The following is a 20,510-nucleotide window of genomic DNA, read 5'->3' on the forward strand; positions in this document are numbered from 1 at the left end:
CAAGTTCAAACCCATGCACTGCCTCTGCCATGCTTGTCAAAATCCATTCACCACTCTGCAGACTGTGAAAAAGGCAACTGCAGATATTACAAAGTATTAGTTCTAAAATACAACTCCTTGTATTATATATTATTGCCTGAATAAATGGGTTTATGTTCCCGAGAGTAGGTGACAATTTGCCCGATGCCAGGAGGGCAAATTGTCTCCTGCTGCGAGGGCACTTAATCCATGTATTCAGGCAATACGGTAATATTTTATTACATGCCTATATGACATTTAGTTACATGCAGGGTATTCTCAAACAATTTTACCATTATTGACCAGCATCTAACAGATTTTAACAGAACTCAAATAGCAGTGCGTGCATTGAAAATTTATGTCAAATGTGAAGGGTCTACCTTGATGTCACACATACCAATGGCCAATAGCAATCTCACCGTAGAATAGTTTGAATACTTTGTCAAGCCCCACAGGTATAACAAATTACACATACAGTGATAGAAGAAACAATTATTACATTTAAACTTAATTGGTATTGTTGGTTTTAACCCATGGCCCAAATTTGATCACCAGTGTCACTAACCTGTAGCAGACAATAAATATACATGTGGATTTGCAATAGGGAGATCATTTTGACTCCACACCACTGAGACAGTACAATTGTGTACTAACCATTTTCATCATGTGCATATTGGAGGTTTTTATTAGCCAGGGCCCATTATGGATCAACATTTTTTATCAAATTTCAGGTTAACCTTTGATCCACTCACAAATAATAGCATGTCATTGAGTTATATTTTTCTGAACTATATGATAATTATGGGTATGCAGTAATTCACTTTTATTTTAGATAACGACACAAGTCCAAAGGACTTCAGTGCCCCTGGGCTCCATGATTATCTCATTATCAATACTTATTTACAGATGTCTGTCCTTTGAATTTGCAGTTTTTCACGCAATGATGCAGAAAGGGAGTTGAAAATCTCCAAAGAGTTATACCGTTGTGACAATTGAACATAGTGCAGGAAATCCAAATCAAGTGAACACAAATTCTAATACAAATGCTAAAAAAGATACTATTCAGATCTCATATACCAGTACAAACTGGTTCCCAGAAACTGAAAATGGCATATGAAAGGAGATTCTTTATTTGTTGTTGCATTTACTAAACTGCGAAAAACAAATTAAACGTAATAAATCAAATGTGCAATTTTGAAATTTTAGGAATTCATGATAATTTATGATAGTTCTTATCTGTTGTGCTGTAATAATGTTCAACTAGGCAGTGCAATTTCTACAAACCTTTAACAAGTGAAACAGTTGGCACAGTCATTTCTATTTGAGAGGTAGTGGGCTCATATTTTGTTTATTTTGATATAACTTTAATATGAGTACCTCTAATCTCTGGACTGTTTTCTTGTAAAAACATGATAGAAATTAACTCATGATTGCAAAAAAAATTACACATATGTTAAGAAAGTGGCTTCTTTGCAACGGTGCATGTTTTTGATAGCTACCGGTGTACATCAATTCTAAATCAGACTAAGGTGTATCCCAGTGGTCATGTGATTCACATTTGAATCAAATTACATGAACAGACCAATCATTACACTGGTCATGTACGTGGATACAGTGCAAGTCCCAGACTGAACCTCCCACATCACTGGCTAAAATGGCACGTTTCAAGAGTATTCATGCAGTGTGCTCTCCAACTTTCAGTATTTACGTTTTGGACTTTCAGGTAATCTGTGTGTGTTCAAGCCCAGCGTATGTGTACCGGATATATGAATACAATTTTCCTGAATCAAAGAATTGAATGTGTGATATTTCAATGAACCTAGCATAGAGGGCATACAGTAGCTGTCAAGGAGAAACAAAGTTTTAATGAAGATCCACTCTCTCCAGAGTTACATTTCATGTTCTGGTCGGTCTTTGTGACTATATCCTACTCCTGTCTTTTGCTAGACAGCCATTTCATGACTCCATGTAATGGCAGTAGGTCAAGAGAAGCATGGCATTGTCAATTCAGGAAGTTAGCTTGCATTAAGATGTTAGAAAAGCATGGTAATAAAGGCTTGCTGAGGCTGACAAGTCATTACCAGGGCTTGCTTCAACCACTGTGGGCAGAGAGTTATACAATCACAACACAAGCAAAGTACAAAGCCTAAAAAGTGTGTGAAGAGCATTGACACTGTATACTGGTTTTTGTACAATTGTCTCAAAAAGATAAAAATTTTGCCTTCAGAATTTTCTCAGTCTGGTATTACAGTCACTCCAGTCTACATCAAATCAGAAGTTATGGTGGAGTCTCTATAACAAAAAAGAAATCAATATATTCAGAGTGACATCCGTGCCGACAAAGGAAGGTCGTCTGCTTTGACAGGCAATACCATGATTGCTATTTTTTCTGCCGAGACTTTTCTTGTCAAGATAAAGTGATGGGGCACATCTATCAATGATGGAATGCATTGCAGAGAGATAGCTATATGTATTTGCTTGTTTTGTATTCAAAAGAGACTTGCAACGTGCTCCGCAGTACTTGTGCAAATACCGCTAGTATACCGGTAGTGTTCCTGTACATGCTGGGCATTCCATTACAGTTCTGTATTTTCAGAATATTTCATAAACAATGCCATTCTCACACACATGAATGAAAGCACACAATTGCTGAACAAGTGGACACAATGCCTGAAACAACAATGATGTTAAAAGAAATTCAGACAAGACTGAAGTGGGTTCACAATCACCTTTTACTGGGAGATTAAACAGTAGTCATACAGTATATGCAGACACTGGGATGGCAACCTAAAAGCTGTAGTATGGAAATTACATTGACAATACAAGTAACAGAAAAGAGCTGGTTTGATGTTTCATGCCTTTCAAGATCTTTAAAATAATGCACTCTTTTGCGCAGGTACCATGTCTAACTTGCATTACCATATAATACATAAGAACTACAACACCAATGCTCTGGATGTGGGCCCACTCCTTTTTGGATTGCAGGAAAATATAATCGTTCAGGAAGTAGCTGTTAACTGTTTTTCAGCAGTATTTCAGTGTGTCAGGCTTTATGGAATTTTCAATGGAATTTCACACTCTCAGACTGAACAGTCTTTCACAAGGATACCATGTACAGCTAAGGCTATCTAATACATGTACAGGTACAAATACCTTGTGCATATGCATACACTGGCTGTACATTTCAAGAGGGACAAGGACCTCAGCAGTACATACAAATTATAGTATATCGTCACCATCACAAATATGATGCCAGGAAGTTATGCATCTCTAGTATGAAGATGATACACAAACTATTCATTTGTCACTATATTTAATTTAATGTCACATCAAGGTCAGTTGAACCAAATACGTGAGTCATAGCCAGAACAACACAATGCCCTTTCAACAGATGTACTTTTGAAAAAAGTTGCTAATTCCATCTTTTTTCTTTTTGAAAAATTTATTGCTGACGATACTTTATTTCTTGTTCACGGGACTGATGTAGCTTGTGCCGTTTAGAAAAAAGCATGACAAAATCAAATACATTGGCAGTAGTTAATCTGGTAAGAATAAAAATGCTTTTGAATTACTTTCTAGAGTTTTGTATCTTCTAAATCAAATATTATTATATATTATTATTTTTTTCCTTGTGATTGCTGATGTAATCATACAACAGTGTCACTGCTGAGATATTAATATGCACAAGAAATAAATGTGACCAGAAGACATAGCATAGCTGTATTATTAGTGTTAATACATTTTAATTTACTAAATTACTGATCCATTGTAGAATTCTGCTGCCATGATTTCAGAGGGCAAGTGATTTCACAGAGACTGTATGCATTGGATGATGCCTTTTAAATGATACTAACGTCTTCAGAAGAGTACGTCAATTGAAACCATGTTGGTATCCCAGAATGCAACATTTTCATTGATTTATATACACATGTTAAAAATGCTAAACACAAGATATAAATGCAAATTTTAAAAACCATAGAGTGATACACACTGGTCGATGTCCAGTTGGGCAAGTTTAATTTTGCACACCATGTAGAGATTTTTTCTAGGTTATCAAAGAGGTAACAATACTGGCCCGACTCACTGTACATAATGTTCACTGATTTTCAGTGATTCTACCCAATAATTCACAGGTAAAAACAATGACAACAGTAAAATTGAACTTCATTGCTGATGTAGCAAACAAAATGACGCATTACGAGATACACATGGTAGTCATAGAAATACTAATGATCTTCAAAGATTCTGACAATTATTGATACACAACTAGAATTGTCCAGTGCAGAAATGCAAAACTAACCCATAATTTTGCATACGCAGTGTTCTTTGAAACAGTGTGTCAATATTGTTGGTGTTTGAGTCATAAATAACAAATTGATTTTTGAATTCCTCTTTGACTGTGCTGTGTCTGTCACAGAAAAAAAATGTTTACTGCCAATGGAATCAAAATAGGGATTCTGAGAAGGAAAAGCCCCAAACAATTTCAAAGGTCAGGAAAGTAAGTACAAATATCTTCTCAACTGTAGAATATCCCAACATACAACATAACTGCATTTTTCAAATCACAATTCCTCTGACAAAGAAAGCAAACTTGGTTAATATACCGGTAAAGCTTTTACAATTACTGTGTTACCCTGTGGGACATGATGATTAAACACAATTTGACGGTGTTAGTAACCTATTACTGCTTTTTGATAGAGAAATTGACACTCACATTATCAATTTACAGTAAGACTTGTTTGCTTCAGAACCTTTTGAAATATCAATTTGATCACCCAGAAAGTCATGACACCTGATACTAAAGCACTCCAAAACAATGACTTACAAAGTACAAACACATACTCCATCTTCCGTGTACAATATCATTACTCTTACATAGATCTTTAATAAAATGTGAAAGAAACTACTTCTATTACAGTGTTTGATCTCAGCCACCAACTACTACTATGAGTCTGCTATCCTAAAATATAATGCTCAGTTTATACAGTGTCTGTGACAACTAATACTTAAATTACTGCAGCAGTCACCCACTGCAATCATTATCATTTTTCATTTGAGGAGATTCTTGTCCATTTCTGTAACTTAAAAAAATCTTTTTTTCAGAATTATTATGATAACCCTCAACCTTAAAAAGCAACGTTTTTTTATAATATGTGGCTGAGGTAAAGTATCATGATACAGGGATTTTTTAGAAGAATTTGTATTTTAACCCTTTCATCACCATGGTTTGGCTAAAATCCAATTTTATCAATTGTGAATATAGGCCTGTTTACAGAGAACTGAGGTGACGAGGTTACTACAGCTGCATGTTACCATTGACAGAAATAGACAACAATCTCCTTAACATTCTACTAAGACTCACTGCCTACAATTTAATTAAAATTCTCCGTATTTTATTTGATTGGAAGATGCATATCATCTTGCTCATGATCTTGTTTCGTAGAGTCCACTCTTTCCAATGTACCTCACCCATTTTATGACATCATGATCACTGTAGTTAAGCTTTGGTTCAAATACTTTCAGATATCTGACCTTCAGACCAGATGGTGCGAATGGAACCTGAAAGCAAATCATATCACACATCAGTCCAACACTATCTGCAGTCATTATAATGTTAATTCTCGATAAACTTGACTTGGTTGGAAACCAGAATTGTAGAATCCATCAGTCCAAGGTAAATTAAAAGAAACTAAGGGACCATCTCAGATTGCCGCATAAGTTCATAAAGCGAAATTCGTTCATTTCCGGGGGGAGTTGGGCTTGACCTCCATTCAGTTTGTGAACTTCACTTTCACTTTAATTTGTGATTACAAGTACTCTTTACATTGTGTGTAACAATGAACAAAACTGCACACTTTTACCAACAAATATTGCTGTAACCGTTTCCAACTCGTTTGTGTCATGCTATGGTTAATACTCAAATTTAATTGATTACTTGACAATGTCATGTGCTCATTGGATACATATTCTTCAGTATCTATAGCGAAATGCTATATTGCACTCTCAGGCAAACATCAACATTTCACACTTTTTAACTTTCCTTAAGGGGTATGGGGAGGGGGTTTTGATGTAAACGAAGAATTTCGTTTCTTGAACTTATGCGACAATCTGAGAGAGTCCCTTACATTGAAAGGAACATGACATACTCATGGTTTTTCAACCTCCATGTTAAACTCTGATGTTGTGTTATGGCAATTATGCACATGCTCAGACTCACTAACTTTCACTTAATATGTGAAGTGAATTTTCTCCCGCAACTGTTACGTTGAATTTAGCCCCTTGACTGCATTGAATGCCAAAAAATCTCTGGTGCTATATTGAATTAATATATAACCTAAAAGCTGCAAAATTCGGTGAGATCATACGTGTTGATGTTGTCTTCAGTATCATGGACATCACTGGCAATGGTTTGCAAAAGGTTTCATTTGAATTATAACCAATTTTTGATGAATTGAAATTCTAAAGAACCTCAAAAATATCCGTATGGTTTGATGGATCATCTTCTGTATGTCCAATGACAGTCTGTATATAGATGTTTATTTTTGAAATATAATAATAATTTCATTATGTTAGTTGTTTTGAATTTGTAATATTTTGTGGGAAGTGTTGGCCTAGCCTTTAAGACATCTTTCAAGCAGGAAAACATTTCTCAAATACACAAATCCAAGGGTTTGTTTCTTAACAAAGGACTAACTACACACATTCACATCTCTAAGTCTTACCTCAAAGTTCATTGAAATTGGAGGACGTGCCCACTTCTTTTTCTCTGAGGTTGGTAGTAGTTCAATTTCAGCGCTGATTTGAGATTCTTTCATACCTCCGATACGTTTCATCTTCCAGACAATGGCATTCTCACTAGCTTTGTACTTGGCTTTACCTTTCATGCAGATAACTTGAACACCACTGGTATTCAATGGTGTGGGAATACGCACCTGTCAAAATGCAATATTGCGAGGACATTCATCATCCTGCTTTAAAAAGGGTTACATTTTCACATCAACAATGTTGGTTGGAAGTAAGCCAAACAATTTATGAACTTGCTCATCGGGTTCCACTTAATAATACTTGCTCATCAAACTGTCTTCAAAGCGACATAAGCTGTAACTTGTGGCAAGTTTTTCAGTATTCTGATTCTTATATCAACTACCGTGTCTAACCCTGATCCGTTTGTCATGCTGAAATTTTTCAACTATTCTTTTTATCAACACAGCTTGTATGTGTGTAGTGATCATTGTTTATTGTTTACAACTGAATTCTAATCCGGACTTGAACACAATTTTCAACAATAACAATGTAGATTATACTCATATAGGTTGTGTTGATATGCTAAATACTTGGCATTTAGAGATTCAATGCAGAAAGTGTAGGGAAACCACAAAACAAAAGTTCTGAAAAAATAGCCAAAAGATACAGCTTATGGAACTTTCAACAAGTTCAATTTCACTTGAAATGTCATGACGTTAATGCTGATCAGTAGTCTACACATCAATGCATATTGTCAAAGTGTCAAAGTGTTAGACAGGAATGATTCCATAGTTACAGAGCAACATGATAGAGACATTGAAGAACAGCACATCCGCAAAGCATTGTCCACTTGTGGCTATCCCAATTGGACAATAAACAAGGTCAAAAAGGATAAATCCAGCCCGAAACCCAAGTGTACATCTAAGAAAGATAAAAACTCTGAGAAATCAAGAGGACTAGTTGTGATACCATATGTTGAGGGCCTTTCGGAGAAAATTGCGAGAGTATTTCGCAAGTTTGGTTTCTCTACAGCTATGAAACCACACAGAACCCTACGCAACATCCTTGTCCATCCGAAGGACAAACTTCTTACCAACAAGAAAGCAGAGGTAGTTTATGAAATACCATGTGCTGATTGTCCTAAATCGTATGTTGGGGAAACAGGCCGCTCTTTTGGCGTACGCCTCCAAGAACATCAAAAGGAAGTCCAAAAATTTGAATCCAAACAATACACCCGTTCAACACGGAAGTCTTCAATGACAGATCAACATAAGTCAGCTATCACAGACCATGTTGTAGCCACCAATCACAACATTGCCTGGGAGGAGGCCAACATCGTGGACAGGGAGTCTGACAAAACCACCAGATGGATCAAGGAAGCCATTTGGATTAGACGGAGGGGAGAGAACATTCTAAATATATGGGGCCTACAAGTTACATAACATTTTTGATCAACTCATCCATACTACGCCCTCAACGGCAGCAGATAGCAGCTGTAAAAGATCGAGGCTGTATGGCTTGAGTTGTCAGTCTGAAGAAGCTGCTAGGTTAGCGGTGAAACGTAACTAACGTGGTGTGTTACATCTCTCACCTTTTTCACTATGGATTTGTCAAAAAAGAATCATCCATCTTATGGACAATACTGACTAACACTTCCAACAGAAGTTTCTATTACTTTATTCTTAGTGTATGCTTACAAAACTCTAAACATTCTTTGCCAAAAAACAGGGATTTCTGATGATGGCTTGTTACTGCGAAATGTTGCCCTTGTGACAACCTTATGTTACTGTATCGCTTAAAGTTTTGTTCACTATCTTGTGAGCCAAACTGTTCACCCCAAGGCCCACACAAATCATTGATATTACTGGCTTAGGGACTAAACCGTGGTGGTGAAAGGGTTGAGCCAAATGCTGGTAGTGGTCATGTCAAATAATTTCTTATATTTTTTTATCCTTCAGTAGTTAAAATATTGCAGTAAACAACATTTTATTTGCACAGTTAATCTATCACAGAGATAGACATGCTCTTTAACAGAATTTAAATCTTGAACTTGGAGAAAATGATTACATCTATAATAATTAGACAGTCAAAGAAATGCACTTAGGACGTGATAATATTCAATTATACTAGTTCATGACATGAAACTGTTATCAATGCATAAATACTGTTCAAATCACAACCAATATCAGGCCAACATAAAACTTCTTACCTCAATTTTTTGTGCTAGTATTGAAGGTTTGAAATTTGACTTCAAGACAACTTTGACTTCCATTTTAGTTCTGCCAACTTCTCTGACAAGGGGAATCACACGGAATGGCAGACTTATATCTTTAGTTGTTCGGTATCTGTAAGATAAAGCATCATTCAATTAATAACAGTCATTTCATAGAAATATCAATAGAAAGCTTGTGGACACAATCACACAAGGAATAACTGACATTGTAAAATTATCTCACTACCAAGTACTGAAATATAAAAGTACACATTTTTGTTCTAGATACATTTAACAACACACATTGATGATCTTCTCTGACAGTTACTCAGTAAAGTCTAGTGTTGAAAATTAGTCTGACCAACACTGATGAAGGTTTCAACTGAAAGATATCAGGCACATCTATGAAAAGTTGATGCGAACCGACTTACTGTCCTTGTTTAAAGGAACAGCACAATACGTTTACAGAACAGGTAGTTATCAAAGTACGACCATGCAATCATAAATTTGATGAACAGTTTGTAAAGAATTATGAACAGACACATTGCATATCCCAAAGTCAGGAAATTTTACAAAAAGTACAGACCATATTTCAAGTAACTGTCTAGAACTGGGATGAATCCATGAATAGATACTCTGAGATGAATTGATCCTAATAAAGCTTACATCATGAGTAAAAGCCATGAATATATACTTTGAGATGAATAGATGCTGATAAAGCTTACCTCATGAGTTCAAATTCACCATCAGGAGGTATAAAACTGATGCTGCGATCCGTTTCAAATTTACTTAGTTTGACACACTGATGGAAAGTACAGTCATCAATAGCTATTGAAGTTTTTCCCGACCTAAAAGAAAATTAGATGACTCTATTCAAGAAACTGATGAGATAGAATGCAATTTAAGACAATATTGTCATAAAGCCTTCACAAATATAGACAACTATAAGTATGCCCCCACTAAAAGGTGCAGTTTATGTTTGTGCAATAATGTATCCCTCTGGCCCATGATGGATGAAAGCAAACTTTGCATGACATAATGTACAAAGCACAGGAGAGTACATTATGGACTGCAAAGTTTGCATGAGTCCATTATTGGCTGGGATGGGGTGCATTATTGCTATTATTTTATAGTTTGGGCAATGGCAGTGAATTTGTAGATGTAGAAAGCATCTGGGGCCGCAATACTGGATAACTGGATACAGTATCACTAATTATCTGGTGGGATGATGTCACAAATTCACTGGTATGATGAAGCTGTAATATCATCTGAAATAATGTGACAACACAATCTGAAATGGTACTAGTACCATACCAAAAGGCCTGCAAGTTATAGGTTAGTGGTGAAATATACTTTATAGGCAATGAACCTCTTCTTCTCTTTAACAAGAAACTGCTACAGAGAATGTCTAATTTTTGTGGAAGTTTACCCAGTATGTCATTAAGCTGTGAAGATGGGATGGCGCAGTGCCTTATCATTTGAAGAAGTTTCTATCACACGTCTGACTTGTAGCAAGGCTCAACAAATCAGCAGTTTTCATTTTTTTTCTTCATGTGACACATTAGAGTGTTGGTTGACTGCTCTTAGAAAACTTTCAATGAAAAAAATGTGATCAAATAATTAACTACTGTTTTGCTCTACCAAGTATCTATCCTACATTGTTATTGTAAGTGATGTGGAATACCAACAACTACACACATCTGAAAACCTTCATAACAACGTATGTTCTTGAAATCTTCTATTTTCTTACTGCCCATTTGAAATCTTGAAGAGTAAATTTACTTACGTTTTAGCCTCCTCTGATTTGCCTTGCTTGTCTAATGTGATCTTATCATTCATTCCAAACTTACACTCTGGCATGCCACTCAGGTAACTTTTCATGACAACACGGCCAGCTACGTGTGCACTGAGTACTTGACCTGGACACATAAAACAACAGAACATTACTTGGACTGAATAAAACAAGCTGTCTGGACTACTGATACACATTGCACACAAGTTGTAACAGGTTTGAGTATTGAATTTAACCTGTCAGACCCTAATTTCCTGTGAACATTTGGTTTGTGCAAAGCCATAGAAATGAATGGTTTAAATAATGATGGAGATATATATATTAGAGAGCAGAATAGAGGGTTCATTAATGTTGTTTGATAACTTGAAAATACCATTAGCAGAGGATGTCATAAAAATATGATTGATACAACCATATATTGTTATTTTCAAAGTCTGAAATCAACAGAGCTGCAAGGTAAGATGGCATCACTTTCATTGAAAGATCATTCCTGGATTTAATCAAGTGATTAGTCCAGTGACTGTATGCTGCAAAGAACAATAGTAAAGAAATTAGAAAATAATATTGCTACAGAGAAGAAGACATGTTTACTGCAATCTCATCAGGTTTTCATACAGTAAATTCAATCAATGTGAAGAATTGTTCACCTTGTGGTGACATAAGTAAGTTGACAGATTCCAAGACATCCAAAAAGAGTTCATTTCTTCTGTATTTGATGCCTTCTCGCCTCCATCCAATTTGACCGGTAACTTGGCTAGTGATTTGAGACTGCTCTTCTTTTGTCTGTGAAATGGGACAATAAACACAAAGTTTGATAACTAATACAATGATAATTTCATTCAGGATAGTCATAAGTGCAAATGTATGAGCTGGAGTGCTACGATGTGTCAGAGGCTGCCAATCAAATTTCTTCCTCTTTAACAGAATGGTTTCTGCCTCACAATCTCAGAATAGTTTCAGTCTCACTATCTAAGAAAAGTTACTTCGTCACTCTCTCAGAATGGCTTACACCTCTCTCAGAATGGTTTCTTTCTCTCACACAATGTTTTCTTGACTGCTGTAAATATCATTAACAATACATACAATAACCTAAAACACCTTATATCCTCTGCCATTTCGCTATCCTGTTTGACTTCTGTAAGACTTTGAAAGATCTTTGTAGAAATACCTACTTTTCAACCTCTAAATTTTCACATCAGCAGAGGCTGACAATCTACACATACAAGGTATGTTTCCCCTTCATCAGCTGATTACACTTCATGGTATAGGTACACTACATAAACATACACACATATGTCTATATGTACATATGTACCAGTATATCATTCATACAAGCTTACACTGACATATACACACACATATCCATGTCTTTAAGTTGCTCAAAGAAAAGACAAGTACCTGTGATTTGATACCCTGTTGTGTAATGTATGTCTTCAGTATCCCAGTATCAGTGTTCTGGGGGTATCCATAATCCAGAATTTCTGAAATAAAATTATTTCACATTTATTAATATCTTTTTGTCAAAGGGAACAAGAGCTTAGAATTGCGTAGCTTTATACAAAGTGCATTCAACCTTTCCTAAATTTTTGAGTCTAGCTACATTGTATCTGCAGCAATATTTCCTTGGATTTAATAAGAAATCTGTTTCATTCCCACTTAGAGTTGAAATGGATGATGAATTTATCAAACATCCAAAAAAACTGATTATACTAAATAGTCAACTATCAAACCTCAATGGTCATAACAGACAGATCCATCAACAGCCATGTTACAACATCAATCTTCCAACTTTACATGAATTTGTTTCATATTATAATTCCACCTATTCATGATGGTGTGCATTGTCAAAACATAAACAAGCACACTATTAGGACTTTAGTTTCTTATATTTTGGGGCATTCAATGATCACCAACAGATCCATTCAATTAAATTAAACTTGTTTATCAATCAATCAATCATCAGTCTGTCTGTCAGGAAGTCGGTCATAGACAGATGTGAAAGTAATTCATTATTAACTCTTTGAGCGCTGTAATTTTCTCCCGCCAAAATTTTAGTACAACATTTTACCAATTTTTATGAATTTTTCTGTAACTTTTTGATAATTTTGGACAAAATGGACATCACGTTTTATTTGCTACATTTTTTTCTCAAAATTTTGACAAAAATTTGAGAAAAATTGACAGGGGGTTAATTTATAAAGGGGACAAAAATAGACTTTGGCGCTCAAAGGGTTAACCCTTTGAACAAGGCTCAGAAAAAAATGTCCATATGACATCATAGGTCACAAGGGGGGTCAGGGTTCAAAGGGTTCACTGAAAATGCAACGATCCAAAACATGTTTTTCATGCATTATTTATGTTATATTTGAAAAAGTTTTGAACTTACCGTCAAGCAATTCATAGATCAGCACAAAGTTATTTTTATGTTGTCTTCGTTGACTTTGCCAAAATATGACTGCATAACTTCAACCATCTTGATAAGAAATTCAAACACCATAGTGGCATTGACATTCTGTTTGGTAACGGCAGCAAGCCATATGTTGGAACGCTTAATATGGAAGAAGCTTGTACGTGCTATGTTGGTCACCGGTGATCGTACTTGTTGACGGGCGTGGATGATGTTGACACGGAATGCATCAACGGCATGCCGACTTAAGGACAAAAAGTTGAAAAATATGAAGTCACTTAATAAATGACACTAAAACCAGCTAATAAGATTACACAGATATTCAAAAATCTTTATAGGCTTCATAACTATTTCAAATATTTTTTAAACGACTTTAGAATTTTTTTCCTACTCTACAAACTATGTAACTGCAGATCAATTTGATTGCAACGTATAAATGTAAAGCAATCAAGTATATTCTTTCTGTCAGAATACTTATATAGTATGATGAAGTCTTTGGTACATGAGTTACAAACTTTTGAGGAATTGTCCAGATAAATGGCAAGTACCTACTACTTTATTTGTGAAGATTTGATGAGAAGAATCTCAAATTCTATCTATTATGTTAAAACATAAGGGTAACTTGCACTGTGGCATGTGTTTGAACTGCAATCTTTTGAGTAAAAGTCTAAGAAGAGATTATAAAATTTCAAGACAACACTGCTTACTTCACAATTACTACACTTTTTTATTCAAAACCATTTACCAATGACACCAAGAGTTCATTTTTAACTGCTATATGCCACTGCAACCTTCTAATTTTCCATACTAATATATATTTTGTGTAAATTACACTTTGTATTGACTTTGTTCACAATCAATATCATCATAAAAACACACCATTTTTTACACCTTTATAGGCAAAATCATGCATGCTTTACTTTGTAATGGTACAGAGTAAAATTCACAACTTCAAACACATGACTTCAAATCATGATTACTACTGTAATGTTAATAATTGTTGAGATATAATACTTACCCAATATCATCTCTGTAAACCCTTGATATAAGTACTTCCCCCTTGTGATTATATATGAAAAGACCGCCAATCATGTTTGCTGTTTTATCCAATCACCATGCTTTCCACTCTCACATGCTATCTTGCTATAAAGAATGGAAATTGAATGTAAGTGCTTCATAGTAATAATTTTACACAAGCACTGTCTTCTTCTCAAAGACTTTATCACAAGCAGAACTGAGAAAAACAAGTAGATTCCTCAGAATACATCATAGACAAGCTTACAAAGAAGTTACCTGGAGGTTCAAATAATTTACGTTATCATTCTCACGACTTTAGCTAATTCATTTATGTCCCAAGGGGTAACATACTTGTCAGCTGAAATATGCTTTGACATTGAATACTAGCTTTGTAGAAGATTAAATAGGTACTTGCAAGTCACTAACAATCGGTCGCAAAAGCCATTGCACGGCCCATGGGCTCATAACAGCATGACACGTACAGTATATGATCTGATAGAACTACACAATTTTGAAACCTCCCGTAATAATAGTATTGACTGAGTCGCACAAAAAAATCCAAGGGTGGTGTAGCATTGTGCTGTTAAGTCATCTATTAATCACGTGGAACAAAATTTTATATCTCAAAGAAAAAAAAACAAACATAAGAATTTAATGTTAGATTCGATTATGAGTTTGGCAACTCCCCGTTCTACGCCCACCGAATCACTTCCGCCGGTTTAATGTACACACCTTTAGCGTTCATAGTACCCTACTATACTACAGTTCTGCACTATTGAATTAACGGAATCCGAATCATTGACCATTATCAGATTGTCTAAATTCATGCAACATCGATTCAAATTTTCCGAGTGTGTCGTCGACTGTAAACATTTACCAGAGAGTGAAATCGCGGCTTGCCGAAGAGGACTTGCTGTGCCACGAGAGTTACTGCAAGACTGCACCGCCTCCCATTTCCCGGCGAGGTCCAGCCGGAAGTGAGCGATTTTATCCCATCAAATGAACAAAACGTGTCAATTTAGGATTCCATGCGCAATCATTCGATCAGATGTACACTTTAAACGCAAAACCCCGTTATGAAACATGTTACTAGAGAAAAGAATCGGAAAATCTCGACTGCCAACGCCTCGCTACTCACCTAATATGGCTGCCATTTTCTTGACTTGTGACGCACGGCATGCCGGGTAATTTTACCAATGATTGGTCACGTGACGCATAATTAAGAGTCCACCAAGCTCTTTGCCCGGATCCGTCGGAGAACCATGTTTTTCGTTCAACGTTCCATAAAATAAGTCTCCTGCAAAGCGCCAAGGATGTTGACGTATGTTGACGTATTTAACACTTAATAGTGCACATAGCAAGAGTAGCGATATGGTGTCAAATTACTAACAAAATAGGCCTAATTCTGTGCGTAATGTATAACAGTATATTGATGTATTTCTTGCTATAAGAAAATGTACGTGTGGCTCTCTCTCTCTCTCTCTCTCTCTCTCTCTCTCTCTCCTCTCTCTTGATTGATTGATTGATTGATTGATTGTAGACATTTTAGAAACTTTCAGTCATGTAATCACCTAAGATGCCAAATGAAGTTCTATATTATAACCTTCTAGCTGCAGCTGTAGCTGGTTTGTCGGCGTCTGATATATTTTTTCCGAGATTGTTACAGGCCTAAAACTCAGAGGCATATACTGCCATTGTGATTGAAGGTGAATTTAATTGAACTGCAATATTTTGTGAAAGAAGGCCCGGACAAATTTTAAATCATATATTGTTTCACATACCTCCTCGGCAACATTAGCCAAACTGTCAGGGGGACTTATTCGTCATCAGGAAAACAACGAAAATTTCTATGACGTATGACCTTTCTGATTTACATTATCTGAAGCTGCTTACTCGACTACAGCTCTCTCATAATAGGCCTATGTCAATTAAAAATATCAATAAAAAGTTGTATTTTGGGTTTCGGTAAATTTGCAAAACTTTTCATTGATCTTGTGACTACTGCTAAAATATGAAGTCAACACGAACCTATGAAATATTTTGATTAAATCAATCTTTTATTACTCATCACACGCTAACAAAGAGTGTGGTATGGTACATTTCAGATAAAAGAGTTAGACTGATTTACACCTTCGTAATCGACAGTTTTTTCAAAATTGTGATAAACAGCAGCTATTTTCAAATGTTCACTAGTAAAACTGAAGTAACAATTGTGCCATATACGTTTCTTTTAACAATTACAAGCTAGGTCAACAGCAAACAAACAAACTAACAAACAAACAAACAAACAAACAGAATTATTCACTACTAACAATACAGAGAAAAGTGATCGACTGTCTATTCTCCTAATTAACAAAATCTATAACAATAGTGATATGGCATGAAAGCGCTACTTCACCAGAAAATGTAATTGATGTGTAGCTGAAATCACGACAGTTTGTCTTTGAATACTTCAAGCACTGAGACAAGGAATGGGTGACTGTGTGTCTTTTATTCTGTAGTACCATTACTTTCGACATTCAAGTGAATGGTTACTGCGTGAAAAATTAATACTCTATACACTAGTGCCACAGCGAATACTACAGTAAATAAAAATATTGTCATTTTCTTTACAAATTCAGTACATATGATATAGGCAACAATGAGTACACAAGAAAATAAGCTGAAACAATTTTAGTTTAATAGTATACTTTGAATTTCAAAATACATCTCATAATTTGTTTTTAAGCAACTCGACTTACTGTTACTTACACGATTGGAACTAATTTGGGATAATTGGATGGTGAACTGATGTCTTTAAAATCTGCAAATGTAAGCTCATTTGCTTTTCTTTTTACGTTACTCACTTGTTTTTATCATAGGTAATTTGTAATATTGCAACTTTCAGCACTAAGGCACCTACCATTTTTGAGAAATTTGAAAAACACGAAGATCCAATTATCCCAAATTAGTTCCGATCGTGTTTACTGCAGACCTGCTGCTGTTACTGTATGGAAAATTTAGCTTTCGAAGAATAGGGAAGGGAAACTTATTATGGTCGAAACGCTGAAGAAATACCATAAAAATACCATAAAATTGTGACACAGTATACAAAGACAAATAAAGAGTTTAAATTATTTTGTTTATTTCATTTTCGGCATTATTCACATTCACGGAAATAGGGAGAGAGATGAATTTAATTTGTGCATCAACAGTGTCCCATTTTCGGTATATGGCTACCATTTGGAGACTTGTCTGTCAAATGTATAGCAAATGGAAACTGAAAGTTGAACAGATTCACACTATAGAATGAACTGTACTATTGTGCAGAGAACAGAAAAAGTAATAGATATACAGAAGGTTGATGTATTTAATAGAAAAGTTTCGAGTAAGCAATTGCCAAAGAGTATAAATAATCATTATAGTGGACATACGTATTCTGATGCTGCATTTTCCACTGCGAAGAACAGCCTTTACAAACTAAATTCACTTTGAAGGAAAAGAAAATTGACAAGAGAAAGGGCACGCGGGCTCTTAATGAATCTATTTCATATGAAAGGACAGCGCGTACATATTTATTTTAAAACTGAACACTATCATTCTTTTTATTCGCTGCTGATAACTTTTCGAGCTTCGTTAGCTAAGGCTGCCTTGTCAATCTTTTGTGAATTTATTTTGGGAAATTCCTTGAAGATCAGGATATAATCCGGTTGATAATCCTGATGAACCTGACTACGACAGAAATCTCTCAGATCTTCGGTAGAAGCCGTCTCACCATCTTTCAGGATGACGCATGCGCAGATATCTTCGTTCAATCTTACATTTGGCAGAGGGACAACCGATGTTAACAAGACGCTCGGATGCTGGATGAGAACAACTTCTATTTCCACAGGGTAGATATTGATGCTGCTTCGTACGATGACGTCTGTTTTTCTGCCCATGACGCGACAATACCCTGATTCATCCATCACACCAACATCACCACTGCAAAACCAACCATCGGGCTTCTTTACTTCTCGTGTTTTCTCGTCATCTCCGAGATAATAGATGAAAGTAAAGAAGGACCTGAACCACATCTCTCCACAAATACCAACTGGTAGAACATGTCCCTGTTCGTTCACAATTTTCACTTCACAACCAGCGCTAGGATAGCCATCTTTGCTGGTTGTTATGGCTAATGGAGAGGCCGGGTTTTGTCGTAGGATTCCTAGGGTTTCTGTTGAACCGTAAGCACGAAACACTTTAGCGTCAAAAACTTCAGCTGCAGTGGTGAGGAGGCTGTCTGGCATCATGCTTCCTCCTGTCACAATTGCTTGAAGGGCTGGAAGCTGTACAGCATTTGCTTTCACATAACTGATGGCGTCATACAACATATGCGGCAAGAAAAACAACGCTGTAATTTGCTCCTCCTGCAAACACCTGATGATGTCAGGGACTCGCCATCGCAGAGGGCCAATGATGTATGTTTTACCAATAACTGCAGCGCCAAGCAGAGGCCATTCTGAGCCACCGACATGTGTGAACGGTGACATGCAAAACACTCTATTATCATGTTCGTCGACATATGAAACAGCAGCCCTTGATCTCAGACGATTGTGATGGGTATGTACCACAGCTTTTGGAAAGCCTGTGCTACCAGACGTAAAGAATATGTTACTGACGTCATCATAATCCACAGCCTCCATCCTCTCACGGAGTTTCTCCTCCCCGACGCTCTCACCTAATTCCAGGATTTCTGACATTTGATACATTCCATTTCTTGCCTGTTTTTCTAGGTTGATAACGGTGTGAAAGCTTGTGTATTCACTGCTTGATATTTTTCCCGGCGAACTTTCCATCAACTCGGGAATGACGTCAGCAATCACGGAAAATAAATCTCTCGTTGATAATCCCATCACAAGACCAGAGCACTGCGTCTTATGCAAGACATGCTCAGCCTGCCCTTTGGAGATCCCTGTTTGCAGGTGTACCAAAACCAGCCCTATTTTAAGTGCAGCAAAGTGAACAATGACCCATTCCAGATGGTTGTCACTCCAAATACCCAGTCGGTCACCGTGATTGAAACCCACAGCTATCAACCCACACGCAAACTTGTCTATCTTCTTCTTCAATTCGCCATATGTTATTCTTACATCATCATCGGGAAATACGAACGCCTCTCTGTCGGGATATTTATCTGCAGTACGGTCAAACATCTGACCAATCGGAAGTCCGTCTAGTCTGACGGTGTTTGCATTATAGCAATAGCTCTTCGTTAACTTTAAACCCTGCATGGTTTGCCTTCCTTGAGTGTCTGAAATATAATTAAGCAAGTTAATGATATCTGGCAGTTTGTACCGCCACGTACTACCTAAGAATCACAGTGAAATTAATTTCCAAATCATACTTGTAGTAAGCGGTCTGACTATATGCTTAAATTGTAACATAAATAAAAATGGAAGATGTATTGTAACATGTTTTCGAACATATCTTTACGTGCAATTTTTACCCTTAATTCTTACGTAAAAGTACATAGTAGTTTCCGAGTTGGTCTCGAACTAGTTCAAAGTCAAAATAATGAATGTAAAGTGTGTCTTATATCACACGAAACAAACCAATGTCATTATATTAAAATGGGATTGTTTCTCTCAATGTAGGAATGAGTATCAAGCGGGGTTTGCGCCTATCAGCCCAGGCTGTAGACGGGTCTGCAATCTTATCGAAGGTCATGCGGGGTCAACCTAGTCATTCGATGCCTCCCGATACTTTATAGATGCGTAACAAAGTTCAACCATACTTGAAATAATTTCAGTAGAATATCAATTTTGATACGTGTCAGGTCATGAAGCCCTTGAAGCGGTATGCATAACTTCATAAAAGAATTGCTTGCACAAACTGTATTGTTTGCCGTACATTTTACTATGCTCAACGACGAAAAATTTGGCCGAAAATGATCCTTTGATCATGGTACTGAGTTCAAACTAAGGAGTGGTCCTTATCATGACCCTCTGTCTTGACAAATATTCATTCTCCTCTGACTTTGCCTTACCTTTATCGCTGAATTGTAAGCATGTACAATCTCTGTCAGGTAATAAATCTGTGGACTTGGTCCCCCTCCGAAAATGGTGCTTGCAACCAAGAAACAAAACCTTGAATCTCTATGGTCAATGTGAAAGGCGGCTGAAATATTGAGTCGAAACTGTGCTTCAGCGTTTTTCAAAGTGAACAGTCAACGGGACCATGAACCATATAGTGGGTTGTGCATCCCATAATTCGCTGCGAAAAGTTGTATTTCTGTTTTGATAAGTAAACAAACACTAGATTAGGCTACGATACATTTTAGTAGCTTGTTGTATATTGCT

General features: G+C 36.4%; 2 protein-coding genes across 2 annotated transcripts; both read right to left on the reverse strand.

Annotated features, from left to right (window-relative positions):
* Positions 1 to 5,270: 5,270 nt before the first annotated feature.
* On the reverse strand, positions 5,271 to 15,380 carry LOC139136609 (AP-2 complex subunit mu-like). The gene is given in 11 exon segments (XM_070704373.1): positions 5,271 to 5,577; positions 6,741 to 6,950; positions 8,972 to 9,107; positions 9,700 to 9,822; positions 10,761 to 10,893; positions 11,414 to 11,549; positions 12,165 to 12,247; positions 13,153 to 13,191; positions 13,194 to 13,417; positions 14,192 to 14,316; positions 15,329 to 15,380. Coding segments are annotated over 10 exon segments (1,293 nt in total). The 5' UTR covers positions 14,266 to 14,316; positions 15,329 to 15,380; the 3' UTR covers positions 5,271 to 5,442.
* Positions 15,381 to 16,907: 1,527 nt separating this feature from the next.
* On the reverse strand, positions 16,908 to 20,510 carry LOC139136611 (putative acyl-CoA synthetase YngI). The gene is made up of 2 exons (XM_070704375.1): positions 20,198 to 20,510; positions 16,908 to 19,462 (listed from the first exon to the last, which is right to left on the reverse strand). The coding sequence occupies exon 2, from the start codon at positions 19,440 to 19,442 to the stop codon at positions 17,775 to 17,777; it is 1,668 nt and encodes a 555-aa protein (XP_070560476.1). The 5' UTR covers positions 19,443 to 19,462; positions 20,198 to 20,510; the 3' UTR covers positions 16,908 to 17,774.

Source organism: Ptychodera flava, chromosome 7, assembly GCF_041260155.1.
Source record: "Ptychodera flava strain L36383 chromosome 7, AS_Pfla_20210202, whole genome shotgun sequence".
Taxonomy (NCBI): domain Eukaryota; kingdom Metazoa; phylum Hemichordata; class Enteropneusta; family Ptychoderidae; genus Ptychodera; species Ptychodera flava.

Bases quoted from the DNA above. Each gene is read 5' to 3' on its own strand.
- LOC139136611 (XM_070704375.1), bottom strand. From the start codon at position 19,442: ATGCAGGGTTTAAAGTTAACGAAGAGCTATTGCTATAATGCAAACACC.